This window comes from Macaca mulatta, chromosome 20 (genome assembly GCF_049350105.2).
Source record: "Macaca mulatta isolate MMU2019108-1 chromosome 20, T2T-MMU8v2.0, whole genome shotgun sequence".
Classification (NCBI taxonomy): domain Eukaryota; kingdom Metazoa; phylum Chordata; class Mammalia; order Primates; family Cercopithecidae; genus Macaca; species Macaca mulatta.
Window position 1 is genome coordinate 21318142 of NC_133425.1, and position 20601 is coordinate 21338742.

General features: G+C 36.8%; 1 protein-coding gene across 1 annotated transcript in view; it reads left to right on the forward strand.

Moving 5' to 3' along the window:
* ABCA15 (ATP binding cassette subfamily A member 15) overlaps positions 1-20601 on the forward strand; it is a 178540-nt gene that overhangs the window by 92603 nt on the left and 65336 nt on the right. Inside the window, exons 16-19 of the mRNA XM_028841598.2 lie at positions 3689-3839; positions 12911-13009; positions 13303-13468; positions 14438-14735. Coding sequence (XP_028697431.2) covers positions 3689-3839; positions 12911-13009; positions 13303-13468; positions 14438-14735 — 714 coding nt within the window. The remainder of the gene's footprint in view (positions 1-3688; positions 3840-12910; positions 13010-13302; positions 13469-14437; positions 14736-20601) is intronic.

A 20601-nucleotide genomic window follows, 5' to 3' on the forward strand; every position in this document is an offset into this window, starting at 1 on the left:
CCTAGGTATTAAGCCCCACATGCATTAGCTATTTATCCTAATGCTCTCCCTTCTCCTGTCCCCCATGACAGGCCCCAGTGTGTGTTGTTCCTCTCCCTGTGTCCGTGTGTTCTCATTGTTCAGCTCCCACTTTTAAGTAACAACATGGGGTGTGTGGTTTTCTGTTCCTGTGTGTGTTCACTGAGGATAATGGCTTCCAGCTCCAACCATGTCTCTGCAAATGATATAATCTCATTCCTTTTTATGGCTATATAGTATTCCATGGTATATATGCACCACATTTTCTTTATCCAATCTATCACTGATGGGCATTTGGGTTGATTCCATGTATTTGCTATTGTGAATGGTGCTGCAATGAACGTGTACATGCATGTGTCTTTATAATAGAATGATTTATAATCCTTTGGGTACACACCCAGTAATGGGACTTGAGGAAGTGCCACACTGTCTTCCAAAATGGTAGCACTAATTTACATTCCCACCAACAGTGTAAAAGCATTCCTATTTCTCCACAGCCTTGCCAGCATCTGTTTCTTGACTTTTTAATAATGGCCATTCTGATTGGTGTGAGATGGTATCTCATTGTGGTTTTGATTTGCATTTCCCTAATGATCAGTGACATTGAGCTTTTTCTCATATGTTTATTGGCTGCATAAATGTCTTCTTTTGAGAAGTGTCTGTTCATGTCCTTTGCCTACTTTCTGATATTAGACCTTTGTCAGATGGATAGATTACAAAAATTTTCTCCCATTCTGTAGGTTATCTGTTCACTCTGATGATAGTTCCTTTTGCTGTGTAGAAGCTCTTTAGTTTAATTAGATACCGTTTGTCAATTTTTGCTTTTGTTGCAATTGATTTTGATGTTTTTGTCATCAAACCTTTGCCTGTGCCTATGTCCTGAATGGTATTGCTGAGATTTTCTTCTATAGTTTTTATAAAAGTTTTAGGTTTTACATTTAAGTCTTTAATCCATCTTGAGTTAATTTTTGTATAAGGTGTAAGGAAGGGGTCCAGTTTCAATTTTCTGCATATGACTAGCCAGTTTTCTCAGCACATTTATTATAAGGAGATCCTTTACCCTTTGCTTGTTTTTGTCAGGTTTGCTGAAGATTAGATGGTTGTAGATGTGCAGTCTTACTTCTAAGATCTCTTCTATTCCATTGGTCTATGTGTCTGTTTTTGTATCAGTACCATGCTGTTTTGGTTACTGTAGCCTTGTAGTATAATTTGAAGTCAGGTAGCATGATGCCTCCAGCTTTGTTCTTTTTGCTTAGGATTGTCTTAACTATACAGGCTCGTTTTTGGCTTCATATAAATTTTAAAGTAGCTTTTTCTAATTCTCTGAAGAACGTCAATGGTAGTTTAATGGGAATAGCATTGAATCTATAAATTACTTTGAGCAGTATGGCCATTTTCACAATATTGATTCTTCCTGTCAACAAGGATGGAATGTTCTTCCATTTGTTTGTGTTCTCTCTTATTTCCTGGAGATTGCTAGGAGGTTTTTAAAAATCTGTGGTAGACGTTGAATTTCATCAATGCTTTTTTTTCGTTTTTCTTTTTGGATCTAGTGGAATATTCATATTTTTTCTCTTTAATTTTGTTTGTATTCTGATTTACATTCATTTATGTTTGAAAGATAAAGCCAAGCTTTTTTTCCTGGGATAAATCCTATTAGGCATTATGTATTACTTATAAATTGCAGAATTTGATTTGTAGATATTAAGTTCATCAGGGACTTTGGTCTATAATGTCTATAATTTTCTTTTCTTGAAATCTCTGTCTAGTTTTGATATCAGGTTTATGTTGGCCTCACAAAATGAATTCAGAAGTGTTTCTTCTCTTTTGTCATCTGTAAGCATTTATATAAGGCTCTACTATTTTTTTCTTAAGTGTTGGATAGAATTAACCAGTAAAGTGTCATCTGGGTCTCAAGATTACTATTTGGGAGAGTTTTACTAATTAAAAGTCTATTTCTTGGCCAGGTACAGCGGCTTACACCTGTAATCCAGCACTTTGGGAGGCTGAGGCAGGCAGATCACTTGATCTCAGGAGTTTGAGACCAGCGATCTCAGAGGTTTGAGACCAGCCTGGCCAACATGGTGAAACCCGGTATCTACTAAAAATATAAAAATTAGCTGGGCATGGTGGTGCATGCCTGTATTCCCAGCTACTCAGGAGGCTGAGGCAGGAGAATCACTTGAATCCGTGAGGTGGAAGTTGCAGTGAGCCAACATCATGCCACTGCACTCCAGCCTGGGCGACAGAGTGAAAAAAAAAAAAAAAAATATATATATATATATATATATATGTATGTGTGTGTGTGTGTGTTTGTGTGTGTGTGTGTCTTTCTTTGAAAAATATAGGACTATTTAGATTTTCCATTATTTTTTGTGAACTTTTTTATAACTTTAATTTTTTTAGATAACTAATATCCCCTTAATTATCCTTTAAATGTTTGTATTACGTATGTTAATGTCTTGACTTTCATTTTGGACACTGATTATTTGTGTTTTTCTCTTTTTTTTCTTGATCATTCTTGTTAATAATACATCCTATGAATAAGAATAATTTTTAGCTTTATTATTTTTATCATTTTTCTGTTTTTTATTTAACTTATTTCATTGTTCATCTTTATTATTTCACTTTTGTTTCTTAGTTTGGATTCATTCACTCATTTTCTACCTTTTTAAGATGGAATATTATTATTATTATTATTTATGAGAGGGTCTCATTCTCTCACCCAGGCTGGAGTGCAGTGGCGTGATCTCTGCTTACTGCAACCTCTGCCTGATGGGTTCAAGTCATTCTTTTGCCGCAGCCTCCCGAGTAGCTAGGGTTACAGGCACATGCCACCATGCCACCACGCCACCACGCCACCACGCCACCATGCCCAGCTATTAAGATGGAACATTAAATCATTGACTCTTAACCTTTCTTCTTTCAAATATAGGATCTAAAGCTATACCTTTCTTCCTAAGTCCTGTGTTAGCAACACCCCACAAATTTTAGTAGGTTGCATTTTTATTTTCATTCAGTTAAAATATACTGTTTCTTATGCCTAAAGCCCTTCCTTTGACATTTCTTGTAGCATACTTTTGTGGGTAATGAATTATCTCATTTATGTTTGTCTCTACTTTTAAAATATATTTTTGCCATTTATAGAATTCTGTGTTGATTTTTGTGTGTAGTAGAGACAGAATTTTGCCATGTTGGCCAGTCTAGTCTTCAACTCCTGACCTCAGGTGATCCACCCGCCTCTGCCTCCCAAAGTGCTGGGATTATAGGCATAAGCCACCATGCCTGGCCAATTTCTTCAGTTTCTGAAAGGATTTTTATCTGACTTATTTACTACCTGGCATGTAGTAGACAACCAACAAATATCTCTTTAATGCATATTAATCTTGTCCTCTCAGATTTCAGTGTCAATAGGATGAGAAGCCAGATAACGAGGCTTTTCATCCTATCTCTGCTCTATCTGGTTATATAATCCAGATCACTATCAGTCCCTAAGATAAATAATGAAATTATAAAAGAAGTACTTATTAGACTCCTTAGAGTTGTGATTTAATGATCTGTGACATGCCCTATCTTCTAGCTTACACAGGTAATGAAAGTCACGTGTGATCTCACAAGTGTGGGAAATACAAAATCGTTTTATTTGTTCTTCTACATGGATTTTTCTCAGGTGTGGGATACCGCATTGTCATGGTGAAGACACCTGACTGTAATGTTGAAGAAGTCTCAAAATTAATTCATTATTATATACCGACAGCCACTTTGGAGAATGATGTTGGAACTGAGTTATCTTTTATTCTGCCCAAAAATTATGCACACAGGTATGGATCCAGAGAATGCTAAATGAGTAATTCTTAGAGAGCCAGAAATCATTGTTTCTTTTCCTAGTTTCTTCAGGCTTAACAAGTAGAGTTTATTTAACAAGACAAAAATCCTGTTACAGCTGCCATTTGCACTGAACAGAGAGATGCACCTAATGGCTATAGTTTTCTGGTGTTAATTGGGATAACTGATGAATGTTTTTGGTGCTCCTGGTGAGTTGAGTGAAGGGAAATATTAAGATAATGAGAGGAAAAAAATGGATGGCTTAATTAAACATGGCTCTTAGAGTCAGGATGACATGAACCGAGAGGAAATAGGCAGCTTGGATTCACCAGTTAGCCAAGTTACTCATGAAAGGGAGTCAAAGAATAATAACTTTTCCTGTGATAACTATCCTAAAAAAAAGAAAAAGAAACTAAGAGTATTCATTGGTAACTTTCAGAGTATGATATTTTTAGCTTCTTGCCACATACAGTTACGTAGTTGCTTTGGTATTCTCTAGATTCAAGCCAGTTGTTATATTCACAAAGAATATGGGAGATGGGGGACTTTAATTTTTTTTTTCCAGAACAACAGGAATGTGTCATAAAAGAAACAGTAAAGGAAGAAGAACTGTGCCATTTGAGTTCTGTTCACTCAGAAAATCGGGAAGTTCAGCCTGCTGTGGTAGCTCACACCTGTAGACCCAGCACTTTGGGAGGCCAAGGCAGGCAGATCACCTGAGGTCAGGAATTTGAGACCAGCCTGGCCAACATGGTGAAACTCCATCTCTACTAAAAATACAGAAATTAGACAGGCATGGTGGCAAGTGCCTGTAATCCCAGCTATTCGGGAGGCTGAGGTGGGATAATTGCTTGAACCCGGGAGGCGGAGGTTGCAGTGAGCCAAGATTGCGCCATTATGCTCCAATCTAGGTGACAATAGCAAAACTCTGTCTCAAAAAAAATAAAAAAGAAAGAAAGAAAAGAAAATTGGGAAGTTCTTGAACCAGCAGCTTGGGGCAGCTAATCAGGCAGTGGAGTAGAACCAAGACCCTAGTCATAAGTTGGAGTAGAAGAATTAAATACAGTGAAAAACTGGAAATAATATTCTAGCTATGTCTCCCTGGTGATACAAGGCAGTTGACTCATTCAACCAAGGTGGGAAGCAGGTTTTATGTTGGTGCCTTAGGCCAGGTTTGTAGTCATGATCCACCAGGAGCTACAGAATCCATCTGAAGGAGAGACACAGATAAAGAGCTTGCTTGAGCTTGCTTGAGCTTGCCACACTATCTGCCTATCCTAATTTGTATGGCCACAAACGGCATTCTCAGACAAGAACAGAAACACCATGTTGAGATTCTGAGACAGGAAATGTGAGAACGTGGAAGCAGATGATATGGTGAGACCACATCATCTTACTAATCGTTTGCACTCAGAAGAAAGAAATAGGAAGATACTCTAGAAGGTGAAGAACTGATTGTAGATTTCTGGGCTGTAGATATAGAATGACACACACAGTACAAAATAAAATGAAAATCATGAATTTAGGGATGTATATATTTGCTCAGGATGACGTTTTCTCTAACAGGGAGAGTTGTTTTTTATATATATACTTTAAGTTCTGGGATATATACGCAGAACGTGCAGGTTTGTTACATATGTATACATGTGCCATGTTGGTTTGCTGCACCCATCAACCCGTCATCTACATTAGGTATTTCTCCTAACGCTATCCCTCCCCCAGCCCCCGACCCCCTAACAGGCCCCAGTGTATGATGTTCCCCTCCCTGTGTCCAAGTGTTCTCATTGTTCAACTCCCACTTATGAGTGAGAACATGTGGTTCTAACAGGGAGAATTTTTTTTTATTATTATTATTACACTTTAAGTTCTGGGGTACATATGCAGAACGTGCAGGTTTATCACATAGGTATACATGTGCCATTGTGGTTTTGCTTCACCCATCAACCCATCACCTACATTAGGTATTTCTCCCAATGTTATCTCTCCCTTAGCCCCCCACACCCCCACAGGCCCCACGGGCCCCACAGCCCCCGGTGTGAGGTTCCCCTATGGGGAGAGTTTTAAGCTAAAAGAATTGGGATGAAGAAAATACAAGAAAAAGAAATACCTATACATCTAGTTATTTCAGAGCATAATATGAAAAGAATGAAATGATGGTTAAATAGTGATTTCTACCCCAGCTAAAATTTTGATACCTAACAGCAATTGAGCACTTAGTTTCTACCAGACATTGTTCTAATATGTATTTATTTGCCTGAATAAATACTATGGAACAGAAAAGTAGTAATTTTTCATCACATATACCTGTATTTCAATTCATTGAATATATCTCATAAGGAAAGTCATCTGGAAATTTTAAAACAAACTGGGCCCGGTGAGTCACACCAGTAATCTTAGCACTTTGGGAGTCCAAAGCGGGCAGATCACTTGAGCCCCGGAAATTGAGGCTGCAGTGAGCTTAGATCACGCCACTGCTCTCCAGCCTGGGTGACAGAGTGAGACATTGTCTCAAAAAAACAAAAAAAGAAAAAATTACATATATGTATATATTTTGAGATGGAGTTTTGCTCTTGTTGCCCAGGCTGGAGTGCAGTGGCACAATCTTGGCTCACTGCAACCTCCACCTTCCAATTTCAAGCAATTCTCCTGCCTCAGCCTCCCAAGTAGCCGGGATTACAGGTGCATGCCACCACACCCGGCTTTTTTTTTTTTTTTTTTTTTTTGTAGTAGTAGTAGTAGTAGAGATGGGGTTTCACCATGTTGGCCAGGCTGATCTCGAACTCCTGGCCTCATGATCCACCCACCTCAGCCTCCCAAAGTGCTGAGATTACAGGTGTGAGCCAACGCACCCGTCCAGAAGAAGAAATTTTAAAACAAGGTCATAACTTGTAAAACAATGCTGAGACTTGGTAGAATGAAACCTAAGCTTAGAATGTAATAGCGGAATGATAGATATGAGACACATCAGAATAGTGCTGCATATCAGGGAATATTTATATGCTTAAAATTCTAGATCTAGAAGGTAGAAATGTACAGAAAATAAAAACAGTGGGTGACCACAGGAGGAGAAAGAAACAAGTTACATATCATTTTGTGAAACTCCTGCAAGCTAGAAGGAGGAAATGCATAATATATTTTGGATACAGGTTTGTTTAAGATTCATAGTGAAGGGAATAATTCAAGTGTAGACTTGTAATACAGACATGATTACGGTGTGTGTGTATATATATATATATAGACATGTGTTGCTACAGGTCTCCTGACACATTCCTGACTTTTCTTGCCAATGATTAAACTTCCTAGAAAGATGGAGGAAATGAGAAAGAAACTGCTACTGTAAGCCTAATTCTGATCATCAAGAAAATGTTGGTTGAAGATTTAAAAAAAAAAAAAATGTCAGACAACTTCGGGAGTTTCCCTTACACCATGGTAGACTTCGTGGCAGAAAAGGAGGAAAAGAACTTGATAGATTCAGGCACATACAAAATTGGAAGATATACAGAAAAGCAAGATTCCATAGCATGATCTTTTGAAAAGAAATGATCCTCAAGAATGTTTGGAAACTTCAATATGAAATTCTGACCACCAAATCCCAAATCTAAAGAAAATAGAGCAATACCCAAAGTGTAGTAAACAAGAACAAATAAGACAGGCTGATACAGAATATTACTAGGAAGTCTAACCCCCTCAACGTGTTATTCAAGGAAAGTTTTGAAAGTAGTTAATATCATTATACTCTTTTTTAAGAGTTTGGGGTATCTTGAGCAAAGGTTGGCTCCTAAGCAGCACAGTTGGAAAGATATGTGAGGGTTACAAAAATCTATGTTGTGGAACAGAAACAAAGCTAGTATTTGAGATAAGGACCAGCAGGTTAATCAGGAAAAAATAGACTGGAAATTAAACGTGTACATGATAGATCCAGATGAAATTTTATGGCATGAGTTCTGCTTTGGCAATGCCTCTTTTTATGCGCCTTGATTTCTTCTAATTTTGCCTCCATTTGTATTTTAAAAATGGAATTTTGAGGTTGGGATCTGGCAGTAAGAAAAAGAAAAATCGGAAGCTAGATCTTTCCCAAGCATGTCAAGGAAAAGAAGCTTCAATGCTGTCATCAAGGAAGCAAAATTTCTCAACTCCTCTTTAAATTCAATATTGTTGATCAAAGAGAATGATCTTTTAATTAAAAAGGGATGCACAGCAAAAAGGAAGATGAGATATTCAGAGTGTTCCTCACAGCTGCAAATAAATTACAGTCTCCAAATGAAGATGTACACACGAGCCACTCAGATCGCCATGAAGGGATTGTAAAGGAATAAATGCTAAAGTGAAGTAACATTGTGACAAATGAAGAGAATATAAAGCATACTTATTTTTACCTTTTTACAAATGATATGATGACTCTTTTTTTTTTTTTTTTTTTTTTGAGACGGAGTCTCGCTCTGTCACCCGGGCTGGAGTGCAGTGGCCGGATCTCAGCTCACTGCAAGCTCCGCCTCCCGGGTTCACGCCATTCTCCTGCCTCAGCCTCCCCAGTAGCTGGGACTACAGGCGCCCACCACCTCGCCCAGCTAGCTTTTTGTATTTTTTAGTAGAGACGGGGTTTCACTGTGTTAGCCAGGATGGTCTCGATCTCCTGACCTTGTGATCCGCCCGTCTCAGCCTCCCAAAGTGCTGGGATTACAGGCTTGAGCCACTGCGCCCGGCTGATATGATGACTCTTAAGGTCAGAAAGATTCAATCAAATCATAATAGTAGATCAAATGGAAAGATTAAATCAAATAGTTATTACTGATACAGGCTGAAATTGAACACAGGCTGAAATTGAACACGGGCCCATTTAGCTCCAAAACTTTTTGCTTTTCCATCTATACCATGATGTTAGAAAACTGGAGACATGCCAATCTCATCCTAATTTTAAGCTTCGCAAATTGATACCACCAATGATACCAAAGTTGATTTTCAGCAAAAAAAGAAGAAAAGAAAAAAACAATACCTAGAATGAGAATTCAGAAGAAAAATCACTTTATCAAGGAGAATCACACCTAAGTCTTAGACATAATTTCCTCCTGAAATTGTATATAATCGTATGTCAGTCCTGGAGAAATATCAACCTCCTTTTATAAAGATGGGGGAAAAGAATGAATTGTGGACAAGATACTAAATTTAAAAATGCCAATTCTGAACATTATTGTACTGCAAAAATAGAAAACTTCTGAAACTCTCTGCTTTGTAGCCTTGATCAAATTAAAGAAGATGCTATGAATCTAGACCCAGCAGTTTTGAAGAGGAAAAGTGAGATAAATTCTTGATTGAGTAATTAAAAAAACTGACCAAATAATTATGGCAGAAAATAGCAGAACTGATGAAAGAGAAGACTATGTCAAAAATTCTTCCCAGAACTATGCAAAATTAACGAAGAATAAGCAAGCATTACATTACCACTACACACCCCCTAGAATGGCTAAAGCTAAGAAGACGAACTATAACGTGAACATGGCAACCGGCTCTCATCGCTGGTAGAAGTGTAAAATGGTGAAACTGCTTTGTAAAATATTTGGTCATTTTTGGTAAGCTCAGTATGTGCTTACCCTATGACCTAGTAATCACACTCCTAGTATATACCTAGGAGAGACAAGTCCATTAAAATACATGTAAAATAATGTTTATATTCACAGTCACTTTATTCATACTAGCCCCAAACCAAAAACAACCAGAACATCCTTTAGCAGGAAATGGATAAATACCACTCAACAATAAAAAAGAATGAACTATGGCCGGGCGCGGTGGCTCACACCTGTAATCTCAGCACTTGGGGAGGCCGAGGCAGGGAGATCATGAGGTCAAGAGATAGAGACCATCCTGGCCAACATGGGGAAACTCCGTCTCTACTGGAAATACAAAACTTAGCTGGGCGTGGTAGCCTGTGCCTGTAGTCCCACCTACTCGGGAGGCTGAGGCAGGAGAATCGCTTGAACCCGGCAGGGGGAGGGTGCAGTGAACCAAGATAACACCACTGCACTACAACCTGGCAACAAAGCGAGATTCTGTCACCAAAAAAAAAAAAAAAAAATGAACTAGTGGTATATGCAACAACATGAGGAAATCTCACAGACATTACGTTGGGCCAAAAAGCATATGCTGTAAGATGCCGTTTATATAAAACTCAAGAAAAAGCAAAACGAATCTTTGGTTCTAGAATTCTAATACAATTGTTACCATATGTTGTGTGTATATGCACATATGTATGTGTGTCTGTGTGTGCAGATAAAGGGGTTGTCAACCAGAAAGGGGCATCCTGGAATACCCTTCTGAGACGCTGGAACTGTTCTCTGTCTTATCTGGATGTTATCCAGGTATACTCATATGGAAAAATTCATTTGCCACACAGTGCATTTTACGTATGTTGCACCACAGAAAAGAAGAAAAAAAAATCTAAATTTAAAAATATATGTAGTGATGGAAAGAAGTACATCAAGTATTTAACACGGATATACTTGAGATAGATTCTTTTGGTTTTTATGTTTTTCTCTATTTCCCCCAAAAGATAATATATATTATCTGTATAATATCCATATGTATTAAATATCGGTATTATATATAGCATATAAAACATATAATTAGAAAAAAGGTTTATAAACTTATATAATTAGAAAAACAGGTCAGATTCATAATAGGACTTTATAATACAACTGACTCATGAAATAATTTTTGTTATTTATTTCTTTATTCTGTTTTGCTTACTGTTTGCTTTATTACTGAGGAACCTAGAGTTGACTAATCTACTTACGGTTGCATGATGATAAAAATTAAAGAACTTATTTATTTCTGGAGTATATGAATTAGAAAGTGAAAGTCTCTCATAATTACTGTCCATAGAAGTAATCCCTGAGAAGAGTTTGATGTGTATTTTTATTTTTGTGTGTTTATTTTGTTTTGTGTTGTTTTTATTTGGATGCATATTTTTCAAGAACACCACATATATATATTGACATGTATACAATCATAGTAATAGTTTTTTATCTTTTATTATTTTTTTTTTCTTGAGATGAAGTCTCATTCTATCGCCCAGGCTGGAGTGCAGTGGTGCGATCTTGGTTCACTGCAACCTCTGCCTCCCAGGTTCAAGCGATTCTCCTGCCTCAACTTCCTGAGTAGCTGGGATTACAGGTGCATGCCACCACACCCAGCTAATTTTGTATTTTTAGTAGAGACGGGGCTTCGCCATGTTGGCCAGTCTAGTCTCAAACTCCTGGCCTCGGGTGATCCACCTGCCTTGGCCTCCCAAAGTGCTGGGATTACAGGCATGAGCCACCGTGCCTGGCTCATAATAATAGTTTTCTTAGAAATGGGATTCTACCATACTAATGTTCAGAATCTTGCCTTGTTTACTCACCAGGATTTCTCAGCCAACTTTCTGTTAGGAATTGTAGGCTTTCTTCATTTATGAAACAACTGTGGAGAAATCTACATTTTAATTATATCTTATTCTGTCATATATTCATACTGTAATTTATTTGTTCATTAAGCTGGTGATGAATATTTAGGTTATCAAGACTTTGTGCTATATTAATACATTTAAAGCAGTACACAATTTAATTCTAACTTCGTCATATATTGCATAAAGCCAAAAGAACCAAAAATAATTTTGCCAAAATAATAGTGTATTAACAGTGGTTATCTTTGATGGATGGTGTTATGATAATTTTTATTTTCTTTATATACTTATTTTCTGAATTTTGTACAATGCGCACACGTTAATTTTTTTTTTTTTTTTTTTTGAGACAAATTCTTGCTCTGCCACCCAGGCTGAAGTGCAGTGGTACAATCACAGCTCACTGCAGCCTTTACCTCCCAGGCTCAAGTGATCCTCCCACCTCAGCTTCATGAGTAGCTGGAACCACAGGCATGTACCACCATGCCCAGCTGACTTTTTTTTTTAAGAGATGAGGTCTCACTATATTTTGCATAGGCTGGTCTCAACCTCCTGGCTTCAAGCAATCCTTCCACTTTGGCCTCCCAAAGTGCTAATATTACAGGCATGAGCCACCATACTCAGCCCAAATTTAAAAATGAAAAAGAAGAAAATATAAGTGAATCCCAGTAGAGAAGTCATATATTGGAAATGAAGAATTGTAGTGTAGGAAAAATGGGCTTAAAATATGTCAAAGACTGGCTGTCACACAGATGAATTAAATAACCTCAAGGTGTAAGATTGGAACTAATGTGCAAAACTAGATAGAATGTAAGCTTGAATATGGAGGCAAGTTTGATAGATTTTTTAAAAGGAAATTTTTAATTCCCCTAACACTGAGTGTGTGCAAAGACAGGTTCAACTAAATGGATAGAGATAGATTTGAGAACTGAAGGTTCGAGATAGATTTGAGAACTGGAGGTTTCTGAAAAAGATAATCGTTTGAATACAACATTCTGTAATGTCTTCCCAGGAAGACCATTCTTGAAAAGACTTGATGTCTCCACATTGTATCTGGCTCAACTTCCATAGACTTTTCTGGACATTTAATCACATAATTCCCTCTAAGTCTTTAAGTTTTACTGCACTTACTCCATTTTCTATTTTTTAGTATTTTTTAAATTGTGGATGATTTTCTTTCTTTTTTTAATATTTACTGAGTAATAGGAACCATAGCATATATGTACGTGATAAGTTAGCTCATGTTCATGATAAGTTAACTCATGACTAGAGATATTAACATATATACAGTCTCCTGATCCTTGTCTTAGAAGACCAACAGTATGGGTATCCAAGAACTAAGTAGAGTGGATTCACCATATTTCCTTTTTCTCTTTTACTTTAAGTATGAAATTGATATGTGTGCACTGCACAAAATTCAGAGAATAAATTGCTGTAGCAATTTGCTAGTCTCTTTCTCTCCATTTGTCCCACCTTTCTGATTTACCAGAGGCATAAACTTATAGTAAGCATTGAAATGTAAAATGATCTACATTTTCCCTACTGCTGAGAGGAAATTATCTTAGAAGAAAAAGACATAAATATGAAAATCATCTGGTTTGGTGCTAGCTTTTTCTGTTCCTCTTCTACTCCTAGTTTTGAAGCTCTGTTTACTGCTCTGGAACAAGAACAAGAAAACCTGGGCATTTCTAGCGTTGGTGCCTCTGTCACTACCATGGAAGAAGTCTTCTTCAAGTGAGTGACAATGTATAGGGAAAAGAAAATCTCTGGAGGGAAAAGAACATGTCTTAGTTCCCTTTGTAAGTTCTCCAGACTTTCAGGTTTCATCCAATAGAAATTTAAGGGCAACGGGGCATGTTTGGGAACCATTGCTCTACCACAAGTACCATGTTGCTTCCAAGTAATGATTTCTGCCAGGCAATGAGCACACCAAGGAGCCTTCTGAGTTGGGGGCTGCAACTCACATTCTTCAAACAGGATACTTTGGAATAAGATTGAAATGAAATACTTTGTGCTTTTTTATGTAGGGTCGGTTACACAGAAGAGTCACAAACAGATATCGAAGCTATGAAGTCTTCCTCCCAAATGGGCCGAGCCTCCAACAGGAACCAGAATAAGAACATGTCAAGAAATGTTGAGGGAGCAGATCCTCCCACCCTGAATGAAAGCCCTACTATTAACTTTAATACTGGGGTAAGCACCTTTACCAAGAAACCTGGTGTAGATATGGTTGGAGTGCAAGAGGTACACTTCGTCGATCAGATGGCAAGCAGTCTGTGCCACTTCCTAATCAGTTTTCTAATGCAGAAATGATGGGTTTTAGATAAGATAGCAATGGTTTGCTTTCACCATTGTTATTCCTCCATCCTTTTTTTCTGTTTTAGAATTCATTTCTTTTCAAATCAGTAACCACAAAATGTGTTGGTTTATTGAGGCTAAGTTAAGGGTACTAGTGAGCCTGATTTTTAATAATTCAATATGCACAATATTTTAAGTATTCTAAGTTTTCCTATTGGGAATTGTTACTGTGTAAGGGATGGTTCCCTAATTAGTATGATCCTTCACAGTGGAATTCTGAGTTGCCAAATATTTTCTTCATTCTTCTTATAATCATCTACTCCTTCTATAAAGCACCCTAGTTTTCTTGGCTATCAGGAGTCTGAGGAAAATCATCCTTCTAAGATTTTTGTGTGTTATATCTAAAGCCAAACTGTAAACATTTTATTTAATATATTACAGCAGAGGTCAGTAAACCTTATGTAAAGAGACAACAAATATTGAAGGCTTAGCAGGCCATCTGGTGTCTTTCACAATTACTCAAGTCTGTCATTATAGCCCAAAAACAACCATGAAAATACAGAAATAAATGGGCATTGCTGTGTTCCAATAAAACTTTGTTTATAAAAACAGGCCATAGGGCCATAGTTTGTTGACCCCTGCCTCATACAAAGAAAAGATTGATCATACAATTGTGTCCTGTCATACTACGCTTAGGTTCTATTCCAAATACTTACTTCTATAAACTTTATGTGTTTGTAATATAAAACTTGTATGTGTTCATACCACAGAATTTCAAAGCATTCGTCTTAATGGAGTTCAACACGAATGGCATGTTTAAGTCTATACCTATTGTAATGTTATCTTTTTCTCATTTTTCCTTAGTGTTCTCTCTACAGCCAGCAGTTCTGTGCCATGTTCGTAAAGAGGGTGATGTTCAACTGGCGCAACTGGAAACTGCTTTTGTTACAGATACTGGGACTCATAGGCTCCCTTGCCTTTCTCTTAAGTTCTAGTAAAAATTCTTCACAGCATGAAATGATTAGGCAAATGGAGTTGAGTCAATATGGTCAAACCATTGTGCCCTTTTCTATTTCTGGGGCTTCTAATTTGACTGCAGATCTCTCAGAACGCCTTAAGAGTATGCTCGAGTCTGACAACCAAAGACCTCAGGAAGTACAAGGTAAAGCTCACTGAGGAAAAAAAAAAAGAACTGCTCTCAGAGACGATCTTCTTGTGTTACTTCCAAAGAAGGTCTTAACTATAGTGTTTGGCTACCCACTCTGTCCTTCCCCTATTAGTCACAAATGTCTTAGAGACAGTTATATTCAAGTCAAAGAATGCCGTCATTTTTTCAGATTTTTAAATTTATTTATTTTGTTTTAACTTTTAAGTTCATGGGTACATGAACTAAGATTTTTGTGTGTTTTACTTTATCTAAAGCCAAATTGTAAATGTTTTATTTAACATATTACAGCAGAGGTCAGTAAATCTTATGTAAAGAGACAACAAGTAAAGATACAAGTTTACCTTGTTACACAGGTAAACTTGTATCATGGGGGTTGTACAGATTACTTCATCACCCAGATATTAAGCCTAGTATCCATTAGTTATTTTTCCTGATTCTCTCCCTCCTCCAACCTTCCACCCTCCTGTAGGCCCCAGTATATGTTGTTCCCCTCTATGTGTCCATGTATTCTCCTCATTTAGCTCCAACTTATAAGTGAGAACATGTGGTATTTGGTTTTCTGTTCCCGTGTTAGTTTGCTAAGAATGATGGCCTCCAGCTCCATGCATGTCCCTGCAAAGGGCATGACCTCATTCTTTTTTATGGCTGCATAGTATTGCACGGTGTACATGTACCACATTTTCTTTATCCGGTCTATTATTGATGGCATTTGGGTTGACTCCATGTCATTGCTATTGTGAATAGTATTGCAATGAACATACACATGCATGTGTCTTTATAATAGAATTATGTATATTCCTTTGGGTATACACCCAGTAATGGGATTGCTGGGTCTAACTATATTTCTGTCTTTAAGTCTGAGGAATCACCACACTGTCTTCCACAGTAACTGAACTAATTTACACTCCCACCAACAGTGTATAAGCATTCCTTTTTCTCTGCAACCTCACCAGCATATGTGTGTTTTGTTTTTTGTTTTTTGTTCATTTGTTTGTTTGTTTGTTACTTTTTAAATGGTAGCTATTCTTAAAAGTCAAGAAACAACAGATGCTGGTGAGGTTGTAGAGAAATAGGAACACTTTTACACTGTTGGTGGGAATGTAAATTCGTTCAACCATTGTGGAAGACAGTGTGGTGATTCCTCAAAGATTCAGAACTGGAAATACCATTGGACCCTACAATTCCATTACTGGGTATATATCCAAAGGAATATAAATCATTCTGTTGTAAAGATACTTGCACATGTATGTGTAGACGTGGAATCTACCCAAATGCCCATCAGTGATAGATTGGATAAGGAAAATGTGGTACATATATACCATGGAATACTATGTAGCTATAAAAAGAAATGTCCTTTGCAAGGAGATGGATGAAGCTGGAAGCCATTATCCTCAGCAAACTAGTACAGGAACAGAAAACACCTCATGTTCTCACTTATAAGTGGGAGCTGAACAATACATGGACACAGGGAGGGGAAAAACACGCACTGGGGCCTGTTGGAGGATGCGGGGAAAGAGCATTAGGAAAAACAGCTAATGCATGCGGAGCTTAATACCTCGGTGATGGGTTGATAGGTGCAGCAAACCACCATGGCACACATTTACCTATTTAACAAACCTGCACATCCTGCACAGGTACCCCCAAACTTAAAAAATAAAAATAAACAAATGAATAAATAAAATAAAAAGCTAATTATAATAATAATAGCTCTTCTGACTGGTGTGAGATGGTAACTCATTGTGGTTTTGATTGCATTTCTCTAATGATCAGTGATGTTGAGCTTTTCTTTATATGAATATTGGCCATGTGTATGTCGTCTTTTGCAAAGTCTCTGTTCATGTCGTTGGCCCTCTTTTTTATGAGTTTGTTTTTTTCTTGTAAATTTGTTTAAATTCTTTGTAGGTGCTGGATATTAGATCTTTGTTGGATGCATAGTTTGCAAAAATTTTCTCCTGTTCTGTGGATTGTCTGTTGACAGACAATTGTCTTTTGCTGTCTAGGAAACTCAACATGGGGATTTTTATTACTTGCAACAAGTAAGGGGAACACTGGGCATAGCTTCTTTTTAAATTTTTTCTAGCAACAGGGCTGTTGCATGTTTAGTTTTCTAAAAAACTACCTAGCTGCTTTCCAGAGTGACTGTGTCATTTTACATTTCCCTCAGCAATGTATGAGTGATCCAGTTTCTCTGCATATTCACCAGCATTTGGTGTTGTCACTATTTTTGTTTTGGCCGTTGTGATAAGTGAGTAGTGGGATATCACTGTAGTTTCAACTTACCTTTCCCTGACTTGCATTTCTACATCTTTTCATGTGCTTATTTTCCATTTGAACATCATCTCCAGTGAAATGTGTGTTTATCAATTTTCCCTATTTTTTAGTTTAATTTTTGATGTTTTTTACTATAGAGTTTTAAACAGTTTTTAAAATTGTTTTCTCTCATGCTGTAGATTATCATCACCCTGACAATTTTTTTTCAGGGCAAAATTTCTTAATTTTTATAAAGTTTAATGTATTTTTTTCTTTTATTGATCATGCTTTTGATGTTAGGTCTAAGAACTCTCCACCTAGCCCTAAATCTTGAAGATTTTCTCCTAAAAAGATTTACAGTTTTCTAAAAGTTTTATAGCTTTACATTTTATATTTATTATCTACTTTGACTTAATTTTAGCATAAGGTGTGATATCTGAGTCAAGGTTAATTTTTGTGCCTGTGCATCTCCAATTGCTCTGGCAGCAATTGCTCCATTACTGAATGATGATATTCATTTAATTATTTTGCACCTTTATCAAAAAAGAGTTGGGCATGTTTGGGTCTATTTTGGGGTTTTCTATTCTATTCCAATAATCTATGTATCTATTCCTTCAACCAATGGCACACTTGAAATCTGGTAGACTGGTTCCTCCCACTTTATTCTTGTTTTTAAAAGTTGTTTTGGCTATTTTAGTTCCTTTGCTCCTCCATATACATTTTGAAATAAGTTTGTCTATACCTGCATAAAAACTTGGAAATTTGCCAGAAATTGGATTAAATCTGTATAGTAAATTGAAGAAAATTGACATCTTTACTGAGTATAGTCTTTGAATCCATGAATGTAGGATGTCCCTTTATTGATTTAGAACTTTTATTTCTTTCATCAGCGCTTGTAGTTTTCAGCATACAAGTCCTGCACATAGGTTGTTGATTTATGCCTAAATATTTCATTTTTCAGTTAATGTAAATGGTATTACCCTTTTAATTTTGGTATCCAGATGTTTATTCTAGCATATAATTATTTTTTATTCTTATATGGTTATCATGTATCCCGCAACTTTGATGAACTCATTTATTAGTTCTAGAAATTTTTCTTGTTGGTTTCTTGGGATTCTCTATGTAGACAATCATATTATCTGCAAATAAGAGCAATTTTCTTTCTTTGTGATCTGTATGCCTTTTGGTTCCCATTTATACTTTATTACACTGGATAGAACTTCCATCACTATATTGAATCAGAGTAGTGAGACTGATTGTTTTTCTTTGTTCCAATGTTAGGAAAAAAGGTATACAGTCTTTCTCCACTAAGTATAATGTTAGCGGTAAGGAATTTTTTAGATGCTTTATATAAAGTTAAAGAAGTTCTGCTCTACTCCTATTTTGCTCAGTTTTTTTTTTTTTAAATCATGAGTGCTTATTTCTGCACAGATTTGTATAATTATGTAAGTTTTCCTTGTTAGTCTATTAATATGGAGGGTGACATTAATTGATATTCAAATATTGAACCAGCCTTGTATCCCTGGAATAGATTCCAGTTGGTCATGGTGCATAATTCTTTGTATATATTGTTGAATTCTGTTGTCTAATATTTTATTAAGGAGTTTTGCATCTATATTCATAAAGGATATTTATCTGTAGTTTACTTTTGTTGTACTGTCTTGGTGTGGTTTCATTATAAACTAAATTGAGAAATGTTCCTGATTCTGTTTCCTAAAATATGTTGTGTCTAATTAGTGCTTATTCTTCTTTAAGCATTTGATATGATTCTTCAGTGAAAATATTGGGGCCTGGAGACTTCTTTTTTATGGAATTTTTAGTTGAGAATTACATTTTCTTAATAATTATTGCTATTCAATGATCTACTTCATATTGAGTTGTCGTAGTTGTATGTTTTGAAGAAGTGGTCCCTCTCATCTAAGTCATCAAATCTATGTGTTGTATTAGAGTTCTTTAGAAAAGCAGAACCAACAGGATATATATATATATGGGAAACAAAAGGCATACAGATCACAAAGAAAGAAAATTGCTCTTATTTGCAGATGATGTGATTGTCTACATAGAGAATCCCAAAGAACAAACAAGAAAAATTTCTAGAACTAATAAATGAGTTCATCAAAGTTGCAGGATACATATATGTGTGTGTGTGTGTGTGTGTGTATATATATATAGAGAGAGAGAGAGAGACAGAGACAGAGAGAGAGAGAGAGAGATAAATGTATAAAGAAAATATTTATTAGAGGAATTGGCTCATGTGATTATAGAGGCCAAGAAGTCCCATAATATGCTGTATGCAAGCTGTATACCCAGGAAGCCAGTAATTCAGTCTGAGGCCAAAGGCCTGGGAACCAAGGTGGCTACTGGTGTAAGTCCCAGAGTCCAAAAGTCTGAGAATCAGGAATGCTAATGTGTAAGGGCAGGAGAAAATAGGTGGTGCATTTTCCTTCATGAAGAGAAAAAAGTTGCCCTTTTTTCACCCTTTTGTTCTATTTGGTCCCTCAATGGATTGGATGATGGCCACTCACATTGGTGAGGCGCTTTAGTCAGTCTACTGATTCAAATGCTAATCTTGTCTGGAAACACCCTCACAGACATGCCCAGAAATAATGCCTTACCAGCTACTTGGGTATCCCTCAACCCAGTCAAGTTGATACATAAAATTAGCCATGACATTTGTGTAGAGTTAACCATAGAATTCCTTTATCATCCTTTTTATGTCTGCATGATGGGTAGTGATTTTCTCTGTTTCATTCCTGACATCGGTGATGTGTGTCTTCTCTCTTGTTTTCCATCCACTGTGCTTTTGTCTGAGTATTCTAATCACTTGTCTTCCAGTGCCCTGACCTACACTTTATTTGTGCTCAACCCACTATAGTTATATATTAACTTCTTAATTGTAATTAATGTGTTTTTTAATTCTGACATAAACATTTGATTATTTCTATGGACTCCAGTTCTCTGGTAAATTCTCTATCTTTGCTACCTGGGTCATCAATGAATCTGTTTCTATTGTCTGTGCTTTCTCTTGGTTCTCTTTTTTAGTGGAATTGATAATTTCTTAATTCAATGCCAGATACTGTGTATGAAAATTATGAAGATTCTGCATGAGATTATCTTCTCCAGAGGAGATTCAGTTTTACTTCTGGCAGGCAGTAAGATTAAGGAAAGATCTAAATCCAATCATGGATTGAAGTAATTTGAGGCTGGGTTTAAATTTTTATAAGAATGTGTCTATTAAGCTGGGCATGGTGGCAAGGGTCTGTAGTCCCCGCTGCTTGGGAGACTTACATGGGAGGGTCACACGAGCCTAGGAATTTGAGGCTGTAGTGCACTATTATCATGCCTGTGAATATTTCCCACTGCACTCCAGCCTGGGAAACCCAGTGAGACCCGATCTCTTAAAGAAAGAATTGGTTTATTTCTTACTCACTATTTCTGTGAGGGTATTACCCTTCTTGAGCCCCACAGAGAGCCTGAGGGTTTACTAAGGTACCTCTACCATTTACAAATCTATACAGGTCTCAAAGAAAAAAAGAATGTAGAATGTTGGACTCATCTCAGTGTATTTCCATTCTTCCCAAATGTTGATAGTTTTCCTAGATGTCTAATA